Source organism: Protomyctophum parallelum (assembly GCF_964188405.1).
Source record: "Protomyctophum parallelum genome assembly, chromosome: 22".
In the NCBI taxonomy this organism is placed as follows: domain Eukaryota; kingdom Metazoa; phylum Chordata; class Actinopteri; order Myctophiformes; family Myctophidae; genus Protomyctophum; species Protomyctophum parallelum.
Window position 1 is genome coordinate 14,905,435 of NC_139714.1, and position 23,783 is coordinate 14,929,217.

At 42.9% G+C, this 23,783-nt stretch overlaps 1 protein-coding gene across 1 annotated transcript in view; it reads right to left on the reverse strand.

The window, feature by feature from the left end:
- LOC310853683 (thyrotropin-releasing hormone-degrading ectoenzyme-like) overlaps positions 1-23,783 on the reverse strand; it is a gene marked incomplete at both ends in the record, with an annotated part of 235,628 nt that overhangs the window by 162,643 nt on the left and 49,202 nt on the right. The window contains one exon of the mRNA XM_083758078.1: positions 13,401-13,527. Coding sequence (XP_083614204.1) covers positions 13,401-13,527 — 127 coding nt within the window. The remainder of the gene's footprint in view (positions 1-13,400; positions 13,528-23,783) is intronic.

The following is a 23,783-nucleotide window of genomic DNA, read 5'->3' on the forward strand; positions in this document are numbered from 1 at the left end:
GAGAAGGAAAGTTAAATCTCCTGCCATACAGTTATAATATCTGGAGAAGGAAAGTTAAATCTCCCTGCCATAGAGTTATAATATCTGGAGAAGGAAAGTCAAATCTCCCTGCCATAGAGTATAATATCTGAAGAAGGAAAGTTAAATTTCCCTGCCATAGAGTTATAATATCTGGAGAAGGAAAGTCAAATCTCCCTGCCATAGAGTTATAATATCTGGAGAAGGAAAGTCAAATCTCCCTGCCATAGAGTTATAATATCTGGAGAAGGAAAGTCAAATCTCCCTGCCATACAGTTATAATATCTGAAGAAGGAAAGTCAAATCTCCCTGCCATACAGTTATAATAATCTGAAGAAGAAAGTCAAATCTCCCTGCCATACAGTTATAATAATCTGAAGAAGGAAAGTCAAATCTCCCTGCCATTACAGTTATAATAATCTGAAGAAGGAAAGTCAAATCTCCCTGCCGTAGAGTTATAATATCTGCCGCGGATCGATTGAATAGTCTCAGTCTATCGTTGCCGAAAAGGCAGAGCTACAAGCTCACAACGCGATGCAACCAGGTGTGATGTGAGCTTGTAGATTGGCTATTTTTGGTGCGTGACACCGTCGTACGATGTGTGTGTGTGTGTAACTGAAATGGATTATTATTTTGAGACTTATTTTGAGTCATGCTTAGTACAAGTAAAAAACACTCTTGTAAAACTTTTGATAATAAAATACTTTGAAACATCGTTTTTTTTGTCCAGCTCATGAATGTAGCCTGTGATAGTGTGATTAGTGAGTAACAAGTAAGAAGAAAACAAAAACAATATTGCCCCACCACTATTGTGTCGGGTGGGTATATTGTAGATCTACGATGAACCCACCCGACACAACAGTGGTGGTCCCCAGGCTGCTCCTAGTCAGAGTGGTGGTCCCCAGGCTGCTGCTAGTCAGAATGGTGGTCCCTGGGTCAAAACCAGTTGAAAAACCCTGCTTCAATGGATTGAATACAGAATCCAATGGCAAAGACATATACTACTTTATTGGGTTCAATCCTTTTAGCATATTGTATTTGAATTAAACTGTACTCTTCTGTTTTTTTTGGTATTCAATTTAAATCAATCAATCAATTAATCAATCAATCAATCAGAGGGCATTTCTAAGACTCTTCTGGGGGAGAAAGAGAGAGAGGTAGAGAAAGAGAAAGGGTACCAAATATGCAAACCGGATAGGATGCTCACACTGGCAGCAATATAGCCTATCACACAAACATAGCAGTCTCAAATTATAGCCATCTTAAAGTATTATCAAATTATCGCCATCTTAAAGTATTATCAAGTTATCATCATCTCAAAGTATTATCAAATTATCATCATCTTAAAGTATTATCAAGCTCATCTCATTGTCCGGTTTTCCTGAATTGCTTCTCTGTCTTGTCTTTGTTGGAACCCCATGTACCCAAAATGAACAGGCACTGTATTTGATTTGTTTTTAAAGATGGAGAACCACCTCTCCTTCTTTCCCCTCACCAGCTGTCCTGCTGTGTCAGATAAACCGACAACGAATGAGGAGTCAATTGACAATTTTGACAAACGGAGTGGAAGAGAGTGCTGCAGAGCTGTCATGTTTATAAGTTCATCCAAACTTATCAGATCATATGATCTGATAAGACCTGTCTGACAGACAGGTCTCTCCCCCTCCCTCCATCTCTTCTCTTCTCTTCATCATGACACCATATGCGACACTTTCTCTCTCTTCTCTCGTGTTGATTCAAACGCACATGCAGTGATCAGGCAATCCAAGACTCCTCTCCCTTAAATGTTTACCCGCATAAACTCATCTAATCATCATAAACTTTAATAATTATGAAAACAGCAAAGGTTTACTTTGTATGTACATGTCCATCTGTAGAAGCAGAGGAGCTAGCTGCCTAGCATAGCTAGCTGCTAACTCCGCTGTGTGCTTCTATCCGTCACAGACTCACACAGAGCGAGCGTCTAGAACCCCCCGAGCCTCGACCACAATATGCAGCTGAGATAGCTCCGCCTCCGCAGATCGGCAAGCCCACAACACATCGCTGGTGCAACGCGGTGTAGGCTTGTAGATCAGCTATGTTCCCTGTGCGTCTATTAAAAGGGAAGAAAATAAATAAATAAATAGCGCGTGATTGCGTGTCTAAATAAATAAATAGCGCGTGATTGCGTGTCTGTGGGAACCAATAGGAAGAATCAAAATTGTAAATATTGTAATGGGTAAACCCGGTACCCAAGCATGTTCGGTTCGGTGGGAACCCCTATAGTTCCACTAGTTGGAACTATACACCAGTTTGTGGAACTATTGGTCGACCGTTGTAAATAAATTCTGTAAGTTAATGGTTTTGGCAATACATAATTGATTATTGAATATCATATAAATATTCTTCATCATATCATAGTTCTGTCCCGTGCCTATATACTGCAGTGACTTTGACCATAAACCCTGGTGTCCCTAAAAAAAAAAAAAAAAAAAAAAGAGAAAGTTTCTACTTTTGTATATTTTCCAGAAATGAAATAGCCAATCTACGAGAGCTCACAGGGCGTCGAAAGCCAGATGTTGTGTCTTTTTTTTTCCCCCAGTGGGGTAAAAAATGGCTTCAGCTTTGATCTTCACAGCCGTCCAGCAGACACAGCCATTAGACCAGGGCGGGCTAATGACCTACATCACATTTACATCTTAACACATTCTGGGCGAGAACCCCTTTTGTTTGTGTTAGCATTACGTTATGCTTTAAAGCTATTTAAAAAATAGCAGATCTACAAGCTCATAGCGCGCCACCGAGTGGCGCGCTACGAGCTTGTAGGTCTGCTACTTTTTGAAAGAATCGTGAAAAGTGACATGAAAGTGTTTGAGAACGACTGACATAGAAAAACATATAGCTTTTTCAAGAAAACAGTCAGGGTTTAGAAGATATTTGCAGAATCTGATCTCAGGTCAGAATGGGTTAACGGGGGGGGGGGGCACCCGAGGGAAGGAGGACTTCTGATATTCTTGTCATGGATGAAAACATTCTGTTTCTCAATCTATTCATCACGCATAAATTAGTTTATTTATGTACTAATACTATGCACACACATCATAGACTAGCGCTCACTTTAGTCCATGCCACTTGGCGGGTCAGATCCACTAACACATACAGTATGTGGCCCCCACTTAAAAAATATAGACTATTCAAAGACTTTTTGAAAAAATAGCAGGTCTACAAGCTTAAGCCATTCTGACCTGAGATCAGATTCTAAAAATGTCTTCTACATCCTGACAGTTTTCTGAAAAAGCTAAGTTTCTATGTCAGTCGTTCTTCGATTTTTCAAAAATAGCAGACCTACAACTGTCTCGAGCTTGTAGATCTGCTATTTTTTCAATAGCTAAAGCATAACGTAATGCTAACATCAAAAGGGGTTCCCGCCCAAAATGGGTTAAGCCTGTATACAGTACCTGCCATTTTTTAAATAGCAGGTATAGCTGTGTAATACTGTATAGCTATTCGCTCAAATCTATACTTTCCAGTTTTTTTAATGGGTTGAATACAAATGCTGGTCTCTAATACTGCCTCCCCCTGACCAGCAGGGGCACTTGACCTGTAGAGGAAAGGAACTGGTCAGAAACAACGTGTTCTTTCCACGCGGCGCTACGTTGTCCGGCCGGGGAAACTCTCCCGTCAGGTGAAAAGAAGCAGCTTGGACTCCTCATGCATAGACGGAGGCATGAGGTCAGTCACACCGCCAACCTGAATGATCTGTGTCATCCTCAGATAGTCTCAGACAGCCACAGACAGAGAGGTGAGTGGAACACAGCCACAGACAGAGAGGTGAGTGGAACACAGCCACAGACAGAGAGGTGAGTGGAACACAGCCACAGAGAGGTGAGTGGAACACAGCCACAGACAGAGAGGTGAGTGGAACACAGCCACAGACAGAGAGATGAGTGGAACACAGCCACAGACAGAGAGGTGAGTGGAACACAGCCACAGACAGAGAGGTGAGTGGAACACAGCCACAGACAGAGAGGTGAGTGGAACACAGCCACAGACAGAGAGGTGAGTGGAACACAGCCACAGACAGAGAGGTGAGTGGAACACAGCCACAGACAGAGAGATGGAACACACAGACAGAGAGAGAGGTGAGGGGGACACTGCCACAGACAGAGAGGAGAGTGGAACACACACAGACAGACAGAGAGGGGTGAGGGGGGCAGTCACAGACAGAGAGGTGAGGGGAACAGACAGACAAACACAAACAGGCAAAACGCCAGGACAACAACGCTCCACACGTCCCAGACTCTTCTCCCTTCTCTAAAACACCCTGGACAACGCTCCACACGTCCCAGACTCTTCTCCCTTCTCTAAAACACCCTGGACAACGCTCCACATGTCCCAGACTCTTCTCCCTTCTCTACAACACCCTGGACAACGCTCCACACGTCCTAGACTCTTCTGCCTTCTCTAAAACACCCTGGACAACGCTCCACAGGTCCCAGACTCTTCTCCCTTCTCTAAAACACCCTGGACAACGCTCCACACGTCCCAGACTCTTCTCCCTTCTCTAAAACACCCTGGACAACGCTCCACACGTCCCAAAGTCTTCTCCCTTCTCTAAAACACCTGGACAACGCTACACACGTCCCAGACTCTTCTCCCTTCTGGCTCCACAACGGTGGAATGCACTTCCCATCACAGTCAGATCTGCAGCATCACTCCCAATCTTCCGCCGTAGTCTGAAAACCCACCTTTTCAGACTCCATCATGGCCCATAGCACTTACCCCACCCCCTTAGATAGCATTTCTGTATAGATAGCATATGATACAGACTTATAGCATGTTATGTAGACAGCACTATAATTGCATTGTATGTAGTCATAGCACGTCATAGTACATATGTGTATATATAGTATATATGTATAGTTTAATTATATAGATATACCACTGTTACGTTTTTAGCTTACGCATGTTTCATGATAAATGCTTTTTATGTGATGTATTCCCATGCTTTTTGTTCCTGCTTAATGTAAGTCGCTCTGGATTAATAGCGTCTGCTAAATGCCTAAATTGTAAATAGTAGCATCACAGGAGCAGAGTCACACCGCCAACCCGAATGCAATAAATGATTAATCCTGAGCTAATTCAGTGTCTAACTGAATTACAGATTTGTATGATTATAAAGGACTATTATAGCAATCGAATATAACGGCTTCACTTTGCAAAAGTTATTACATTACAACCAGGCATTTGTTGTATAGCTGACTGCTTGAGTAATGTTTTCTAGGAGAAGCTGTCTTGATTTTGCATCGTCAGACCATTGAACATAGAAATGATTACAGCCTAAGTCCAATCAGCCTGGACCTACTGGTATTAAAAACACTTTATAGTTGGTTGGGGGAAAATAGTAAATAACCTATAGTCTCCTTTAATGTTGTTGCTGCAGAAACCTCCTATCTCTCTGTTATTTTTGTGAAGTAATTACCCTACTTTATCACCCAAGGGTGTCACATTAAAGTAGTGAAATAGCAGATCTCCAAGCTCACAAGCGTGTCACACGTGTGACGTGATGTGAGTTTGTAAAACGCTTATTTTCACTATTTTAAAATGTCTTCAAATGAATAACAACAATGTTTATTTTTTTACACAAGGTTTCCACATGACGGCAGCGATTTGCAACGACACTTCATCTGATGCATGGAGATGCTGCCGATTTGAAATCTAAGGCTATAAACACAACACGTCTCCACCGCGACCCGTTGTGAGTTTATAGATCTGATCTTTTTGGTCCATGATGAAGTAAACCGCTCTCAAAGGGAACCTACGGACGGCTGCAGTTCCAAACTGGCCCCCGTAAAATCTGAATCCCCCCCCCATCCCTTTTCCCCTCACTGTATATGTATCTTTTCCCTTTTTGAATTCCTGTTCTGTTCTTTAACTATATAAAAGTGTCTAAATGTTTTGATGAATTGAACATAGTGGACACTCTTGTAAACAAGTGTAATGCTTAATTGGGTCGTCCACTCACAGTTAACAGTCTTTGTATTGAGTTTGTGCTTGAAATGTACTGTAATTCTGCAAACTGTTAATAAATAATTCAATCAATCAATCAATCAATAGAATGGGTTTATCCTCCTTCAGGAGAGAGAATCCATCCCACGAGAATGACACCAACATGCAATGGTTGAAAGTATTAGGTATATATGCTACATAATGCTATATATATATATATATATATATACATATACATATACATATACATATACATATACATGTACATGGTACATATACCAGGAACTGGTCTCTATACTGCCTCCCCCTGGCCAGCCGGGGCGCCTGATGGAGGGGAAAGGAAATGGTCTCTATACTGCCTCCCCTGGCCAGCCGGGGCGCCTGATGGAGGGGAAAGGAACTGGTCTCTATACTGCCTCCCCTGGCCAGCCGGGGCGCCTGATGGAGGGGAAAGGAACTGGTTGGAATAACGAGTTCCTTCCACGCGCTACGTCCAACCAGGGAAACTCCCCCCTGTCAGGTGTAAAGGAGCAACTTGGACACTCAGGCATGAAGGAAGCATGAGTTCAAGTCGTTGCTCTCCCCTTGTCCCCCATATATGGGGACTAGGTTGGTCTCCCCATGTCCCCCATATATGGGGACTAGGTTGGTCTCCCCTTGTCCCCCATATATGGGGACTAGGTTGGTCTCCCCTTGTCCCCCATATCTGGGGACTAGGTTGGTCTCCGCTAGTCCCCCATATATGGGCACTAGGTTGGTGGAGGGTGTGTAGAGCCCAGTATCACATTAGATGATTGACACAGGGGTGAAAAATGGGTTACAAAATCGTGGGATAAAAAAAAAAAAAAAAAAAAAAAAAAGATCCACAGAATATTCTGTTCCATGACTACACCGTGAACACCAATATCTCAAAAGAAAGAACAGCGTCTCTACGTTACTCTGGGGAAGGTGTTACAGCGAGGTTCCATTATTTAATTATCGGCAGTTCAATATAGCTTAACCCATTCAGGCCTGAAAACAGTTTTCTGAAATACCTCATATTTCTTCTAGGCCTATATCACTCAATATTTCATGTCAAGGACCCCAAAAATGATCTGCAATTGGCCTCCGAGACCCCCCATCTGAAAACATGTTGTCGTCTCCCCCCCCCCCCCACCCCCAGAAGCAAAGATTTGAGTTAAAAACGTTTGTTCTGAAAAAAAATATATTCCAAATTTGAGGCACATTTTCACGATTTTTCAAAAAACTGCAGATCTACAAGCTCATAGCGCGCCACTCGGTGGCTGCTATTTTTCAATAGCTAAAGCATAACATGATGCTAACACCAAAAGGGGGTTCCCGCCCCAAAATGGGTTAACACCTTCTCGTGTATATATTTGTAACTCTACTATATAGATCCCAATCCAATAACGGCGTTGTTCGGTGCCCCTCCAGGGGGAATAATACAAACACCAACTCATCAGGCTGAAGCTGTAGCGTTCTCCTCTTTTTACTCGGCAGACGCCTGATACTATTTAATTGGAAAAAGACAGCAACGCCATCTCACAAAGGGGTGGAGGATGTTATGTCAAACTCTGGGCTCCACTCAGAAATATACCAGAGTTTGGCAAGCGTTTCTAACCTACTTTGTGGTCGTATACTTAGCCATTGGCCACCCCCCCCCCCCCGCATAAAAGGGACACAGACATAACTAGAAAAAGTGCCCTTCCGGGCACAGGTCTCCACCAGGTTATCCACAGATCCGTGCAGTTAGAGGTAAAAACACTTTTCGGCCAGTTATAGCGCCACCTTGAGGCTGAGTTGAAATTGTTCATGTGGCATTTCGTCCTCGGCCTAGTGGGAATGTGGGTGCACAATTTCACGCGATGTGTTCATGATTTGCAGCATTTTGTTTGAAACTGAGCACTCCTGTGAACTTTGGAAGCCAATCTTAACCAATCAGGATGGAGTCTGATAAATGTGAAAGACCCGTTTCGTTGAATGGCTCTAGAGAGACTGTGTACCAATTTGCGTGATGTTTGGACAAAATCTGTAGGTGTACTGTGCAAAAACTTGTTTTGCACAAAGCGGCCTCCTGGTGGCGCTATAACAGGCCGTTCTGGAAAGTTTGGGGCAGAGGTTCATGGTTGGCATCCAGGGAGTGTGTGTGCAAAATATGGCATTGAAAAACTTGTTTTGCACAAAGCGGCCTCCTGGTGGCGCTATAACAGGCCATTCTGGAAAGTTTGGGGCAGAGGTTCATGGTTGGCATCCAGGGAGTGTGTGTGCAAAATATGGCATCGACCGGGTTAACGGTGGCCGAGATTAGCTGTTCACGGACACACACACGGACACACACACACGCGGACGGACGGAGTGCAAAACATACTCTCCCCACATGCCTTCGGCCTGGTGGAGACAATAATAACTAGAACTGCACTCTGTCGAGTGCATACTTGCTTGTTGCACACTAGTAGCCTACTAGTGCGCAAGCAGAGCGCGCAAGTACTTTCGACCGCTACAAACTGTCGAATCTCAGTTTATTAAGGAACGTTTGAAATGTTGATTAGGTTTAACTATTTGCTACCTACCTACTTTATGCATGTTACGTAATGACTACTTGTGCCTGATATGGCAGTGGTGCCAGATTACATACATAAGAGCATTACCTTTAATTCTCCCAACACTAAAACATATCGTCATTACGTCATCATCGAAAACCAATTACACTCTGGCATTGGGTGCTTTAATCCACATATTTATTACGTCATCATTGAGAGCTAGTTATACATATACTATGTATATGTATGTATATGTAATTTGTAAATTGATTAGCGGTATATTTTATGTTTACGTCATCATTGAGAGCTAGTTATACATATATATGTAATTTGTAAGTTGATTAGCGGTATACTGTGGTTACTTTGCGCCAAAAACAGTCCCAGCCAACCCGCCACTTTTGATGCGTATGCAAATAAAACAGCAAATTGTGCCTGATTTGCTGGGTCCAGATTACATACATGTATACACAGGAGCATTACCTTTAATCCTCCCAACACTAAAACATATCGTCATTACGTCACAATCGAAGACCAATTACACTCTGGCATTGGGTCCTTTAATCCATTTCTTACGTCATCATTGAGAGCTAGTTATACATATACACGCCACGTACTCTGGTCCCAGCAAATCAGGCACAATTAGCTATTTTATTTGACTGATTATGTATAATAGTATACGTATGACTAGCTCTCAATGATGACGTAAGAAATATGGTCATGTATGTAATCTGGTCCCAGCAAATCAGGCACAAATTTGCTGTTTTATTTGCATACGCATCAAGTGGCACGGTGCATACGGACCGGGCGAAAATATTACTTGCGCGCTCTGCTTGCGCAAGTAAAAATAACTGGGTGGGGCATGCATTTCCAACTTGCATCGTTCCAAGTATAGGCCATACAGTGCCCAACAGGCCACTCAATAATATTATAATGTATTTGTAACACACTTTATATTTGACACAAATCTCAAGGCTAATGGGCGCGCCACATTGCAAGAAAACAGATTTACAGAGATTTGAAATAATAATAATAAAAACAATGACATGAATAGAATTCCGACCAATGGTCAGAGACCGAGTGGCGCGCTACGAGCTTGTAGGTCTGCTATTTTTTGAAAAATCGAAGAACGGCTGACATAGAAACATAGCTTTTTTTCAGAAAACTGTCAGGATGTAGAAGACATTTTTTTAGAATCTGATCTCAGGTCAGAACGGGTTTAAAAACCCGGACTGTGTGGCTCTCAGACGGTCAGGGAGGTCCGTTCCACAGCCCGGGAGCCCCCCTATGGGGTTGGACTTTTGAGCGTGTTTGAGTGTTCAGAGTACAGGGAGGAGAGGAGAGCGGGGGGAGGTCAGGGGGTTCGAGGAGGAGTTCCTTTAGTTAGGAGGGAGGAGTGGACTCACTGTGCACCCTTTAGAGCGTCGCAGTCCCTCCCCCTTTCAGAACGACGAGTGGCCCAGGAAATGAATCCCAATGCATTTTTCCCATATAGGCATTTCAAAACGTATTTATTTAAAGACCTTTTAATCAGACCAGTGTGTGTCCAGTGGAAACCTTGTATGAATCTGATCTCAGGTCAGAATGGGTTAAGCGTCGTACGAAGCCAACTCTTGTCGTGACAAATCATGACAACACACACACACACAATATTTTGGACCAAACAAATAATTACAAAGAACAAAAACAACAAAAAAAAGTGTTGTAACCTGCCGTTTTTTTCTACTTTCTAATTATTTGTTTGGCCCAAAATGTTTTGTTTGTTGTCATGATTTGTCACGACAAGAGTTGGCTTTGTCCGCGGAGTAAACATCTTTAAACTAGAAAAAGTGCCCTTCTGGGCACAGGTCTCCACCAGGTTATCCACAGATCCGTGCAGTTAGAGGTAAAAACACTTTTCGGCCAGTTATAGCGCCACCTTGAGGCTGAGTTGAAATTGTTCATGTGGCATTTCGTCCTCGGCCTAGTGGGAATGTGCGTGCACAATTTCACGGAAATCACGCGATGTGTTCATGATTTGCAGCATTTTGTTTGAAACTGAGCACTCCTGTGAACTTTGGAAGCCAGTCTTAACCAATCAGGATCGAGTCTGAGAAATCTGAAAGACCCGTTTCGCTGAATGGCTCTAGAGAGACTGTGTACCAATTTGCGCGATGTTTGGACAAAATCTGTAGGTGTACTGTGCAAAAACTTGTTTTGCACAAAGCGGCCTCCTGGTGGCGCTATAACAGGCCGTTCTGGAAAGTTTGGGGCAGAGGTTCATCGTTGGCATCCAGGGAGTGTGTGTGCAAAATTTGGCATCGACCGGGTTAACGGTGGCCGAGATTAGCTGCTCACGGACACACGGACGGACGGACGGACGGACACACGGACACACACACGGACGGACGAAGTGCAAAACATACTCTCCCCACATGCCTTCGGCCTGGTGGAGACAATAAATACTTTCTGAAAAGTCTATGAGGAAAATGAACAGGGAGCGTCATAGTAAGTCCAAATCAGTTACATAAACATTATAATGGCGTGTAAACTAAAAAAACTAAATCTAATCTAGTTCCAAGTCTCGCCACATGCGTCCGTGTATGGACATATTGATGAGCCACGCGTGCGTGTGTGTGCGCGCGTGCGTGCATGTGTGTGTGTGTGTGTGTGTGTGTGTGTGTGTGCGTGTGTGTGTCCAGAGCGATGGTAGAATCATCATGCAACCTTGCAAAGCAGTGCTGCCTGGTGCAAGGTCACTATTCATATGGGGCTAAATCCTCCCAAAGCACACACTGTACTGATCTTTATACTGTACTGAGCACACACTGTACTGATCTTTCAAAGGCAGAGCACTCCGACATTCCGGTTCACATTAATTACCTCCACAGTGGCGAGCCGGCCATAGAGTCTACATCAGTGACTCAGCCTTTTTTCTTTTTTCTTAATTCATTTCAAGAATCCCCACTTTGATATAAGCTTTTTAGGTCTTTTTTTTCTTTTTGGGGGTTTTTCTGGGACGTTATTTAACTGCAACCAAAAATGTGGAAAGCACAATCTCATGAGCTCAGCTGGTATTGCTTTTTTTGAACGTTCGTGCCATCTGGACAAAGATACAGAGCATTGCCATGTGGAAAAAAGGTCCGTTTCAGTAGGAGTTTTGTCCCCTCGGCCATCGCGGCATTATTAAACAAACTGCCCGACCGATAGGATGGTTCTCGTACATGTACAGTATGCTGGGATGGTTCTGTACACAGTGGGGACCTCATGTTTTTGTAGCGTCTTGGTGTAACGTGCTCTGTGTTGTCTTTGATGTGGGTGTTGTTGAACAGAGTGTGAAGGCAAATATCCTTCGGGACAATAAAGATTATTGCTATTATTATTATTATTATTGTATATCTGCTATTTTTGAATGGGCAAAGAAACCTCGGTTTCGACGCAACGTGCGACGCAACGTGTTGCATTGTGAGCGTGTCTATCTGCTATTTCCAGCTAAAGCTTTAATTAATTAATTAATGTGGAGTGCCTTACCAAAAGGTCTCGACTACCTACCTACCCAAACTCAGCCAGTAAAACTCTCTACCTACCCAAACTCAGCCAGTAAAACTCTCTACCTACCCAAACTCAGCCAGTAAAACTCTCTACCTACCCAAACTCAGCCAGTAAAACTCTCTACTAAATAACTAGTAAAGAACACCATATAGGAACACCTTGCTAGTAGCAAATGAGTACAACACTATTGTACGACAAAGCAGTGCATCAATGTACAAAAGAAAAGCCCCCAAAAATATGGAGATACAATGTTTCTGCCCCCCCGACAGCAACAATATATTACATAGCGTGCCGTTACGTATCACTAAACAGTACGGACATTATTTTGCGTACAGTATATGTAAATGACATCATCACAGTCATAGACGGACTTGCTGCGAGGCAGTCGATTTGTAAATGGTGGCCACGTTGGCAGTGTTGTTTTCGTCGACTAAAACTAAGACGAAAAATGTTCGTCGACTACCTATTTTCACTTACAAAAACAAATTAAAACTAAGCTAGGATGACTAAAACTAAGACTAAATATACTGACAATTTCGTCGACAAATAAAAACTAGACTAAAATGAGATCCAGTATAAGTCATTTTACACTTGGTTGCATGCTGAAAATAGCCGATCTACAAGCTCCCAACGCGTCGCAGAAACACTCATTACGACGGCATCAAGACCCGCCAAAATACATTTCAGTCGACTAAATCAACTGTAGATTTAGTCGACTAAAATCTTATGACATTTAGTGGACTAAAAGTAGACTAACACTAAGACATTCCAGGTGATTAAAATGTGACTAAAACTGAATTAAGTTTCAGTCCAAAGACTACGACTAAAACTAAAATAGAAATTTGCTGCCAAAAACAACACTGCACGTTGGAAACTATAGCAAAATGACTCGTGCTGAACTTATCGGTCAGACACAACAAAATGACTCCGTTTGAATCTAGATGATCTACTCATCTACTCTACTGTGTTTGATAATGTGTGGTGCAGTTATTCATAATGGGTTGGGACGGTGGTGATAGGAGCATAATACATTATAGTACAGGCCTGCATGCAACTATCGCTTATTATTATTCTATTGATTACCACTATTCAAATTAATGCGTTTGATTATTTACATATAAGAAGATCCAATCTGCAGTCTGTATGCAGTCTCAGGAGTCTTTTTAAAAATAATGTTCATGATGTGCAGCACACATGCACACGCGCACACGCACACACACACACACACACACACACACACACACACACACACACGCACACAAACGCACACACAAATGAGCGGACAGAGGAACAGACAGTGATCTAATAAGGTCAGAGAGTACTGACCCAGTTTGGGGAGGGAGTACTTCACTTTGAAGTAGTCCTGGTAGAACGACAGCAGCCTCTTGGTGATGTGGAGAGCGTAATCTCCCGCTCCGCTGGAGATGGCGTCGGGCCGCGCGTACAGACGGATCTGAAACAACACAAGATGGGATTAGACTAAAGAAAAGGTCTGAAACTTTTTCATGTCAAGGAGGACCCCTAATTTGATTATGTACTTTGGACCCCGATCTAAACAGTCTTTGTACCAGGCATGGCTCCCCCATATCATGCAAGTGTGATCGAACACTACAAACCCTCCCGCGCACTCAGATCAGCCAACGCAGGGAAGCTGGAAGTACCCTCACTAAAAATGCCGGGACAACAACGCTCCACACGTCCCAAACTCTTCTCCCTGCTGGCTCCAAAACTGTGGAATGCACTTCCCACTGCAGTCAGAACTGCAGCATCACTCCCAATCTTCCGCCGTAGTCTGAAAACCCACCTTTTCAGACTCCATCATGGTCCGTAGCACTTACCCTACCCCCTTAGATAGCATTTCTGTAGACTTAAGACTTAGTATCCTTTTAACTGTAGATATATTTTTAATTGTAAATATCCTGTATGGTAAGTATTTATATGAACTATGGATCCATGAACTCTTAATCCCAATACAGAATGAAATTACAATTACCTTCAAATCAAAACACATGTATACATCAATGCACACACTTCAGTCAATAAAGCCAATATGGACCACACAGGTGTGTACTGTATATGTGAGTGAGTCTATGACGGTCCGACCACACTGTCGTAGTGTTGTGTAATGAATGTTGTGCATTGTTCACTTTGTACTCTTCAAGTTCCGTGATTTGTGCTCATCCAAAAAACCTGACCTGTATGACATGCATACAGGACAGCATGAAGAAGTATAATTAACAGTAATTATTTTTGATTGATTGATTGAAATATTTATGAACAGTTTGCAGAATTAGAGTACATTTCAAGCACAGGCTCAATACAGAGACTGTTAACTGTGAGTGGACGACCCAATTAAGCATTACACTTGTATACAACAGGGTCCACATTGTTCAATTCATCAAAACATTTAGAGACATACAAATAGACACTTCTATGTAGTTAAAGAACAGAACAGGAATTCATCATAAAGGAAGCAAAAAGGGAAAAGATACATATACAGTGAGGGGAAAAAGGGGGGCGGTGGGGGGACTCAGATTTTACAGAGGCCAGTTTCTAATTGCAGCCATCCGTAGGTGCCCTTTGAGAGCGGTTTTGAAGTTGTCAAGGGATTCACATGTCTTAATGACTGTTGGTAGGGCGTTCCACATTTTGGCATAGGAGAGAAAATAATTTAGTCCCTTGTTTGTGCCGAATCTGGGTTGTACATGGTTTGTTGTACTCCCTCTGGTGTTGTGGGTGTGGACTTCGTTTACATTAAGGAAGTATTTAGACAGGTACATGGGTATCTTATAGTAGTATTTAGACAGGTATTGGGTATCTTATAGGGAAGTATCTAGACAGGTACATGGGTATCTTAGTGAAGTATCTAGACAGGTACATGGGTATCTTAGTTAAGTATTTAGACAGGTACATGGGTATCTTGGTGGTGTATCGAATCTTGTGGACCAGACCCATTGCTAGATGCTGTACTCTGTCGTCGACCCTAAGCCATCCCAGCCTGTCAAAGTGGGCAGGGGTGAGGTGGGTTCGGGGGGTGAGGCCAAGTAGGAGCCTGACCACTTTACAGTGTTTCCGTCCAGTGTGTTTCAATTAATTAAAATAAAACACAATAACAAACTTCTTTAAATTCAGTATGAAAATAAAATACATTCTCATTAAAAAAAGAAATGCATTGTAACAAAAGTGCTTTTCTCACCAATGGCATCCAAATAAAGTGCCTGGTGATGCTGCAGCTACCCCCCCCCCCAGCACACAGTCACACACAGCTAGGAAATTAAAGGTGTGGAAAGTATCCTTTACTTAGCAGCCTATTTTATCAAAGGCTAAAGGCTGTAAAAAATGTACAAAACTGAAATAAAAGCAACACACAGCCATCTACATCGATGACAGAAAGTAGTTCTGTTCTGTTTAGAGTACAAACTGTATCCACATATAATGGAACCGGGTAGGTTAGCTTGGAACAATGTGCTAGCCACTAGCCAAACATTTTTGCTAACATGAAAGGCATTGGAACTGCATGGTGGCTCTAGCCAATTAGCTGCTAACTCTTATGGCTAACCCTCATGGCTACAGGCTTAGCTAACAAAGTCTGTAGCAACTCACCAATGTTTAGCAGAACAAACTCTCAGCCCTCAGAGATGTATGAGTTGATGGGCAAGGTGTGTGTGCTGTCTTTTAATCTTATTTATGGTTCTAATTATTAGTTTGGGCTCTGTGCCTCTCTCTCTCTCTGTCATGGGGGACTTCTTCAGTGTGAGTGTGGGGAGCAGAGAAGGGCGGGGCAAGCAGTTGAGGTGTGTCGTCTGATTGGGTGAAATTCACCTGTCAGTCTCCATGTCTTTGTCAGCAGCATGACAGGGGGAAATCAAGTTAGGTAGACTTGCTCCATTTCTTCATTAGTAACCAGTTTCCATGACCTGGGTTACACATAGTATAGTATATATGTATAGTTTATATGTATAGTTTCATTATATGGATATTCCACTGTTACTTTCTTAGCTTACGCATGTTTCATGATAAATGCTTTTTATGTGATGTATTCCCATGCTTTTTGTTCCTGCTTAATGTAAATCGCTCTGGATTAAGAGCGTCTGCTAAATGCCTAAATAGTAAATTGTAAACTAATCCAGGCTTTCCCAAACGGTGGTGCGTGTACCCCTTGTGGTGGGTGGATGACCTGCAGGGGTTGCATGACTTGAAAAGGGACGGTTTATAGTGTTATTTAACACAAGCGTCAAAATCACCGTTTTTGTATAGAGCTGCATGTCTCCCCCTCCCCCTCCCTCCCCCCCCCTCTCCCTCCCTCTCCCTCTCCCTCTCTCTCTCTCTCTCTCTCTCTCTCTCCCTCTCTCCCTCCCTCCCTCTCTCCCTCTCTCCCTCTCTCTCTCTCTCTCTCTCTCTCTCTCTCTCTCTCTCTCTCTCTCTCTCTCTCTCTCTCTCTCTCTCTCTCTCTCTCTCTCTCTAAACACAGGGACATAGGTTGAGACATAGCTGTTTCTTTACCCATTCTGGGCGGGAACCCCTTTTGGCGTTTTAACTAAGCATCATGTTATGCTTTAGCTATTGAAAAATAGCAGATCTACAAGTTCAGAGCGTGTCACCGAGTGGTGCGCTATGAGCTTGTAGGTCTGCTATTTTTCAAAGCATCGTGAAAATGTGGCACAAATCTTTTTTAATATTTATTCTTTCAGAGCGTCAGGCCTCAATTTGTTAAGAGTGGTTGCACCACTCGAAAATATAAAGATCGGATCGGGAAAGATCGGTATCAATATGTCTAAAATTCGGGGCATCCCTAGTATCAATATTAACATAACATAACACCACACAGTCCTAGTATCAATATTAACACAACGAGCACCACACAGTAACAACATCTTCCAGGCTGTTTACATTATACTTCTGTCTCTAACCAAACGAAGCATTCCTGTGAGCCTGGGAGTGCATGCAGGGATTACATGTTCCGTACGCAGCGCTAATCAACATTTAACCCATATTGGGCGGGAACCCGCTTTGGTGTTGGCATTATGCTATGCTTTAGCTATTGAAAAATAGCAGATCTACAAGCTCATAGCTTGTAGGTCTGCCATTTTTGAAAAATCGAAGAACGACTGACATAGAAACATAGCTTTTTCAGAAAACTGTCAGGATGTAGAAGACATTTTTTTAATCTGATCTCAGGTCAGAATGGGTTAAAAGAAAACGGTATCCCTGATGATGACATCCAGCTGTGAGTATAGTGTTATAGATCCCCGAGGGAAGACAAGTGGAATCTCAGAGGGGGGGGGGGGGGGGGGGGATCAATTTGATCTCCAGACTGTATGTGTGGTAGGTAGGTAGACGAGCCTGAATTTGCATTTTCTTTCACTCCATTATGCAGCCGGTTTCTGAGATGGGAGCATGCGGGGTAAACTGGGACTCTGATGGTTGGTATCATCCCCCTAACCCAGGGGTGTCGAACTCAACTTGGGGCGAGGGCCGCATTGGTCAAAAGGTCACTTGATGTGGGCCACAACCAGTTGTGCACGCACGCTCAATGTCTCAGTCAGTCACTGCTATAATATCTATCTATCTATCTATCTATCTCTCTATGTATGTATGCTCAGACCCAGCCAGCCAGCAAGCCACACACAGTCGACCCAGCCAAATAAAAAGTCAGAAAACTGGAATGTGGGAAAATGCCTTATTTTTACATTTTCTTAGTTCAAACCATTCCATGATTTCCCCATGCCCACACATATGTGGGCTCTCTCTCTCTCTCTCTCTGAACAGAAACAAGTCGCGATGCGGCCCCTCCCCCTTCACTACACACACACACACACACACACACACACACAACTTTGTCCCTATAATGTGGACGGGCTACTGGCACCGTTCCACTTCATCATATCACGCAAGAGACGCCACACACCAGTATAGAAGAGAGATAGTCACTTACTCACTTGTTGTAACTTGTAGGGATGCCACAAAGTGACCATCAGCCAAATCAAATTGTCGACAGCTCTGCCGATTAATAATCGATTAATTGAACCCACCCCCCATATTAATCAATATCAGATAAAACTTATAAGATTTTATATTATGCTCATGCCATGGTCACATAACCATTATATGTTGAGTGCATGCTTTGATGGTTAAAGTTTTATAATCAGTTTTGATGAGTAAACCTTTGTGGAGATCTTCTCAGTTCTCATTGTATGCTAGTTACTGCCATTCAGGATGGAAAATGAAATCCATTTGGATTTGGGGAGAAGTAGTTTCATAAGGGGCTGGTATGAAGTACTTGATATAAAGAGAACATGTTCAGTTCACTAGTCTACACTCTACTCTACACCTGCCTTCATTTCATCAGATTGTCTGTCTGGCAGGCACTTAACAAGCAATCTGTTAGAGAGAGGGGCAGAGAAGAGTGGCTTTGCTCAACTTGATTTATACTTATATTCTCCACTCTGATAAAGGTACATGTTCGATATATCATGCAGCCTTACTTATTAGCCTATATTTTGGCTAAAAAAAAACAAAAAAAAAACGTTTCTTTTTGTTTGTTTTTTTTGTTTTTGCTTGAGGCAGACGTCCGCAACGTCGCGGATCACCAGTTTGACACCCCTGCCCTAACCCCATTGGGCCCGTTAACCCATTTTGACCTGGTAACGATTCTGCAAAATGTCTTCTAAATCCATGACATGAAATCCATGAAAAAGCTGTTTTTTTCTATGTCAGTCGTTCTCAAACACTTTCATGTCACTTTTCACGATTCTTCAAAAATATCAGACCTATACAAGCTCGTGAGCTTGTAGAACTGCTATTTTTAAATAGCTAAAAGCACAACATAATGCTAACACCAAAAGGGGTTCCCCTCCGTAAGCGGCGCCTGGCCGCTACAGCGATATTCAGGGAACCCGGAGAGACGACGGGCTGTGTTAGATCAGACGGATCAGAACCAGCAGATTAAACACCCCCCTGTGGTCCCACAGAGTCAGAACCAGCGTATTAAACACAATGGACCTGGTTCACAAGAGAACAAATGTACCGCAGAGCAGAACGACACAAAGAAATGTCATTAGTCCCAGCAGATAAAGAACAAACGGCATCCGACCAAAACCAAACCCCCATTTGTGCAAAAAGAAACAAGTTAAACACCGAGGAGGAGAGACATGGAACGTGACCAATGGGGGGGAGGTGTGGGGGGGGGGGGGGGGAGAGAGAGAGAGAGAGAGACAGAGAGAGAGGAGAGAGAAACGGAGAGAACAGAGACAGAGAGGAGAGGGAGAGAGAGACAGAGAGAAACAGAGACAGAGAGAGGAGAGAGAGAGGGATGAGGGAGAGAGAGACAGAGAGGAGAGGGAGAGAGAGACAGAGAGAGAGGAGAGAGAAACAGAGAGAACAGAGACAGAGGAGAGGGAGAGAGAGACAGAGAGAAACAGAGACAGAGAGAGGAGAGAGAGATGGATGAGGGAGAGAGAGGGAGAGAGGAGAGGGAGAGAGACAGAGAGAGACAGAGACAGAGACAGAGACAGAGACAGAGAGAGAGAGAGAGAGAGAGAGAGAGAGAGAGAGAGAGAGAGAGAGAGACACACACAGAGAGAGAGAGAGAGATGCTGATCCAATTGTCAGAAATAATTCCTAGACAATAACAAAATCGTTGCCGTCTGGCAGAAACTTGCATCTCCATAATTACTTCTGGTTTTAACGATTTATTTTCTTCTCTTCCCATAAATAACTATCCTGTACTACAGTTTCACACAAAAGCACCGACACAATCTACAAGCTCCAATAAACACTTCAGCTATGCTGTAGCAGAATGGGTTAAAAAGTGTGCAGCTAATCCAGTCTGCGACAGATGTGGCCAGTCGCCGGCCACTCTAGCTCATATGTTCTGGCACTGCACTAAACTAACATCATATTGGCAAAGTATATTTAAATCACTGTCAGACATTGTTGGAAGACCTTTTGACCCGGATCCACTGACAGCAGTTCTGGGGGTCAGGGGGCCCGGGGTCAAACTGTCTACTTTCCAATATAACATGGTAAAATATGTGACTCTACTGGCTCGCAGACTGATACTGTTGAATTGGAAACAAGCACTACACTTATGAAAGATGTTATGCACTACTTGCAATTGGAAAAGATAAAGTTTGAATTGAGAGGGAGTGAAGATAGATTTTACCAGACATGGCAACCCTTCATTGACCATTTCAATAGGTGCACGCTAACCCCTCCTACACAATAGATAACATATTAGAAAATTGGAAAGAAAAGAAAAAAAAGGAACTGAGTATTTTTTCTTTATTTTATTTTTTCTCATTTAAAAAGAAATGTCTGTAATTCAGTTAATTTACAACAACGTGTTGGGAAAGTTTGAGAGCAAGAGTGTCTGTCCTGTTGTCTTTGTTTTGTCTGTCTGTTCACATTTGTCATTGTTTAACTGTTTTTTGTTTTTTCGTGTTTATCACATTTATATATCTTTTTTATTATGTATTGTATGTGGAATTTACATTACCTGTCATTATCTTTCATTTTATATAACTGAATAACTCATTATCATCATATCAGGATGAAAACAGATCACAGTTCACACCCTTCAGGGGGATTTGTAGGCGTTGGATATTCTTTGTCTTTGATCGACCTGCCAACAGCTTTATGGCCTGGCTTCTGTGACACACCCATGTGAGGATAGAGAGAGAGGGGGGTGGAATGGAGGGAGGGGGGAGAGCCAGAGGGGTGCACACAGGCAGGCAGGCAGATTTACAGACAGACAGACAGACAGAGGTTTAACGATTTGGGCCAGTGAAATACTGGCCCAGATCGTAAGTGACGCATTATCAGCTTGAATATCTGATATTTTGAACAGCAATGTCCCTGTGTCCCTATGTTTAGAGTACCAACAGGGGGCGCTGTTGCACCACTCACTTCAGACTGGTCTGATTTATTTTCATACCTAAAATATTAATAATAATTAACAGAGAGAGAGAGAGAGAGAGAGAGAGAGAGAGAGAGAGAGAGAGAGAGAGAGAGAGAGAGAGAGAGAGACACAGACAGACAGAGAGACAGACAGAGACACAGAGAGAGAGATACAGAGAGAGAGATACAGAGACAGAGACAGAGACAGAGACAGAGACAGAGACAGAGACAGAGACAGAGACAGAGACAGAGACAGAGAGACAGAGAGAGAGAGAGAGAGAGAGTTCAAATATTCCACATGACCTTCCTAATCAGCGGTAATAAATAATGTAAATGGGAGTGGTTCTTGTGAAGATGAATTGGACCTGACAGGTGGATGTCAAAGCGTTTATCTCGCCAAAGGCCTCTTCCTGACCGACCTGACTTCTCTGTCTCCTCTCTGTCTCTCTCTTCTCTGTCTCTTCCTGACCGACCTGACTTCTCTGTCTCTTCTCTGTCTCCTCTCTGTCTCCTCTCTGTCTCCTCTCTGTCTCCTCTCTGTCTCCTCTCTGTCTCCTCTCTGTCTCTTCTCTGTCTCTTCTCTGTCTCCTCTCTGTCTCCTCTCTGTCTCCTCTCTGTCTCCTCTCTGTCTCCTCTCTGTCTCTTCTCTGTCTCTTCTCTGTCTCTTCTCTGTCTCTTCTCTGTCTCTTCTCTGTCTCCTCTCTGTCTCCTCTCTGTCTCTTATCTGTCTCTTCTCTGTCTCTTCTCTGTCTCTTCTCTGTCTCTTCTCTGTCTCCTCTCTGTCTCCTCTCTGTCTCTTCTCTGTCTCTTCTCTGTCTCTTCTCTGTCTCTTCTCTGTCTCTTCTCTGTCTCTTCCTGACCGATCTGACTTCTCTGTCGGCACAATTAAGACGAGCCGGATTTATCAAACGGCATCAATGCATCTGAAGGTTGAAGGTTGAACGATCTGGGCCAGTGAAATACTGTACCTGTGTCCCAGTACTGTATATACTGTACGAGATGCTATATGCACAACATCACTAGAATACTATATAGAATACTGTAAATACTGTATGAAATCACTAGAATACTGTATATAGAATACTGTAAATAATGTATGAAATCACTAGAATACTGTATATAGAATACTGTAAATAATGTATGAAATCACTAGAATACTGTATATACTATATAGAATACTGTAAATACTGTATGAAATCACTAGAATACTGTATATGGAATACTGTAAATACTGTATGAAATGCTGTATGAAATGCTACTGTATATGCAGCCAATGTGAAAGGGGTGCCATTTGTTCTTACGGGACACCATTGATGGCAAAAATGTGTTTTGCAAAAATCCACCTACTGGTGGACAGGCCAATGTGAAAAGGGTGGGATATATTGCTCAGCCTAGTAGGAAATATAGGACAGATCCGTCTTGAACACATGACTATAGAGATAGTGTATAACGATTTGGGGGATTTTTGGACAGAATCTGGAGGATATAAAAAACACGAAAATATGCTACCATAATTAAGCAGACAGGGGGCACGCACAGGCCACACACGCGCACACGCACACTCATATCACCAGGGGACTATGATCCAATACAAACAGTGTTCTGCTCTTCCTATACGTTGGTGTATGGCTTGGCAGACAGCTAACATAATCAGTGGCGTGCACAGATAGACACTATATACCAGTATATTGCTTTAAGAACCATAAACTTGAACACAAACCACACAGACTTATCCTGTCCAAAGGCCTGAGATAAAGGAAACATGGCAGAGTTTACACTGAACTGACTCTGACCAAACTAACCTGTTAAATACCCAGGTGAGGCTACCAGGTGAGGAGAGCTACTAATTAGTCAAAGGAACATTGGTCTCCATTACACATGCAAGGCTTAAAGGTAAACGACATAGAAGGTAAACAGTGAGGAGGAACTAATCCATAACAATAAGCGGATGTGCCAGGACCGTCTTCAATGAAAGACAGACAAAACTGAAGTAATTGTTTTCTGGAGCAAAAAAGGAAGAAATGATTAAAAGTCAGCGCTCAGCTTCAATCAATAATGTAATGTTACAAACAACCTCCAAAGCCAGGCATCTTGGCCTAGTCGTGGACTCAGACCTGAACCTTATCAGCCACAATAACACCATTACAAAGTCAGCCTATCTATCGCCTTCAAGATAGGCAAGTTATAGGTAACTACTCCAAGGAACAGCAATGTCCGTGTTCACCTATGTGACGTTGGTTAATGAGCCAATGACTATGAGTACCAGTAGGGGCGCTGTTGTGCCAGAAAACGAGAGAGAGAGATAGTGCTGCACTGTTGCCTACTAATGAGAGAGAGAGAGAGAGAGGAGAGGAGGGGGGAGAGGGGAGTTGCACCACTCAGTTCACACGGGTGTGATTTTTTGTTAACAAGTTAAAGCGCTATATTCAGATTTTTCTGACCATTCCCACGTTAGGTGTGGGATTTTACAGTGTTTTGACCGTGACATTCTTTGAGCGCATACGCCCATTATGCTCAAGTCAAGTCTGAGGCTGACTTATCAGGGATCAAAGCTTGCGTAACATTATTTAGCATGCTTTGGTCTTCATGCTGAATCAATAAATAGTCACAAACCTCAAATGAAATATGTAGGCTATGTGACATTGTGACATTGGTCACACACATGAACCAAATGATAGCTTGTATATATTGCTGAAACTGATGTATTGTGCAGCTTGCGCTTGTATGCATATTCTGTGGTTCACATGACTGTCTGAAAGACTGACAGTCATTAGGGCTAATTATATAAAAATAGAAGACAGACAGACAGAC